The sequence below is a fragment of the Antrostomus carolinensis genome, unplaced genomic scaffold, assembly GCF_000700745.2.
Source record: "Antrostomus carolinensis isolate BGI_N321 unplaced genomic scaffold, ASM70074v2 scaffold35218, whole genome shotgun sequence".
NCBI lineage: Eukaryota > Metazoa > Chordata > Aves > Caprimulgiformes > Caprimulgidae > Antrostomus > Antrostomus carolinensis.
The window spans coordinates 36,268-38,422 of record NW_010333106.1 but is presented as its reverse complement, the minus strand read 5'-3'; the positions used below and the strand labels follow the sequence as shown (position 1 = coordinate 38,422).

Here is a 2,155-nt window from a genome sequence, read left to right as displayed (position 1 = left end):
TCCTCCCTCTCCTCCTCCCTCTCCCCCTCCCTCTCCCTGTAGACAATGTGCTACACAGTTTTTTGACAAATTATTAGATGCAGGCAGTGGATGGATGTTTCATCTGTATGGTCACACTGGGAAAAAGAAAAGAGGAATAAGGAAAAGAAGGAAATGAAAGAAATCAGAAATTAGTCCATGGCTTAGGTATGTTTTGGGTTTTTTTCTGTGCAAGGTTAGCACTGATTTCTGTCACTATAACACTGATTCAAGCCATGTCCATACTTTCCTTAGTGCAGCCAAGTTTGGTTTTACTATTGACTCTTTTTCACCCCCCACTTTCCCTGCATGCAGGGCAGGGAACACAGCGTTCCTCCCTGGGGCTTTACTGACCACTGGGCTGGCAGAGCAGGTGGAAAATGATTATCCCTCAGTTTTATGCCAGTGTCCCAACAGGTGTTGGCTTTTCCAAGCAAGCCTGTCTAAATGGATTCCTTCTAGCCTGGCTGATCAGTGGTGGAGGTCTGGGATTCTTGCTCAGGAGCAAATGCTCTTTTTCCTTGCTGGGCACGGGGCACAGGCAAGGGGCTGCAGCAAGGGTGAGAACACACCTTCTGCTGTGGCAGGGCCACTGCAGAGAGCAGCAACCAGCCCTACACACAGCCCTGCTGCAAGACACCGACTCTATAGCTGGCACTGCCCGCGGGGCCCAGAGCAGGAGCAGCCCGGCTGTGCCTGCAGAGCACCTCTCCCGCTGCACACATACCTGGGTGCTAACAGTAGCGGCGGCTGCTTCAAAAACTCTCAGGGCCAGGGGGATTGCTTGCTCCTGGGAATCTTCCATATGGTAGGAGGAAGGTCTACAAAAAGCAGGGCTCCATCTTCAGGGTGATAAGTAAATGACAAAAATTCCCAGGAGCAAGGGCATGCACTGTACAAACGCTGTGACATACAGCCTGGGACTCTTGGCTACAAGCTGCAGAAATAGGAAATGCCAGGTCTGACCAGGAAATGGAGACCAGCCATCAGAGTGGGAGGAGTTCCTGCCCCACACCTGAGTGGACTTCCATTGTGTTTGCAGGGAAGGAGAAGACTGCACCTGGGTTTCTATCAGCAGTTCCCAACAACAATATAAGCAAAGGCATGAAAGAAAAAGAAGGGCAGGGGTTTCCTCATACAGGCGCTAGAACACCTACAGCCATATCACTGTCCGTCTTTGCCCACACAGCCTCTTGCTGAGCTCTGAGCTTGCCTCTTTTTGTCTCTTTCAGAGCTCCACCGCCACGAAAGCATCCAAGAGAAGAACGTGAAAGAAGCCAAAACGAAGTGCAGAACCATTGCATCTCTGCTGACAGACGCACCCAACCCCCACTCCAAGGGGGTGCTGATGTTCAAGAAGCGCAGGCAGAGGGCTAAGAAGTATACACTGGTAAGCTTTGGGAGTGTTGACGAAGACCGCTCCTACGAGGAGGAAGACGGAGTTTTTCCAACTAGTGAGTCTGAATTTGATGAGGAAGGTTTCTCTGATGCCCGAAGCCTAACTAATCACTCAGACTGGGACAACACCTACTTGGACATTGAAAAATCCAAGTCTGACTCTGAACAGAAGGAAGAGAAGCCAAAAGGTTTGAGTGAGGCCTCAGGTAAAGGAGCACGATTATTTGAGCAGCAGAGGGAACGGGCTGGGAAATACACAGTTGAGAAAGTCCCAGCACAGAAGAGCCCCCAGCTTGTCCCAGCTGCCCAGCCACAGCAGGGCACAGTGAACGGAGATATGCCTGTGCCACAGAAGGCAGAGAGCGTGCCCCTCAGCATCCACCTGGAAGGCGTGCAAGTGCCCAGCAAGCAGACAGCCACCCTTCCCCCTCAGCTCCTGGCTCCCCCTAGCCCCACCTTCTTCCCACCTCCCCCAAGCACCCCCGACCCCTTCTCTGCAAGCACAACCAGCATGTTCAACAGGTCTGCACGGCCCTTCACTCCTGGCTTTTCTGGCCAACGCCCAGCAACATCCTCTGTCATCTTTAGGCCATCTGCACCCAAAAAAACTAGTGAAAGCCTGGGTGGGCAAAGCACAGTGGTTCCCCCTTTCTCACCTCTAGATCCAGGAACACCTGCCAATGCACCACTGCCAACACACCGTGGTCCTGTCAGCTCCTCCACATCTCTGTATATTCCT

At 52.3% G+C, this 2,155-nt stretch overlaps 1 protein-coding gene across 1 annotated transcript in view; it reads left to right on the top strand.

The window, feature by feature from the left end:
- Positions 1-2,155, top strand: part of SYNPO2L (synaptopodin 2 like) — a 36,592-nt gene that overhangs the window by 32,905 nt on the left and 1,532 nt on the right. Inside the window, exon 4 of the mRNA XM_029086434.1 lies at positions 1,251-2,154. Coding sequence (XP_028942267.1) covers positions 1,251-2,154 — 904 coding nt within the window. The remainder of the gene's footprint in view (positions 1-1,250; position 2,155) is intronic.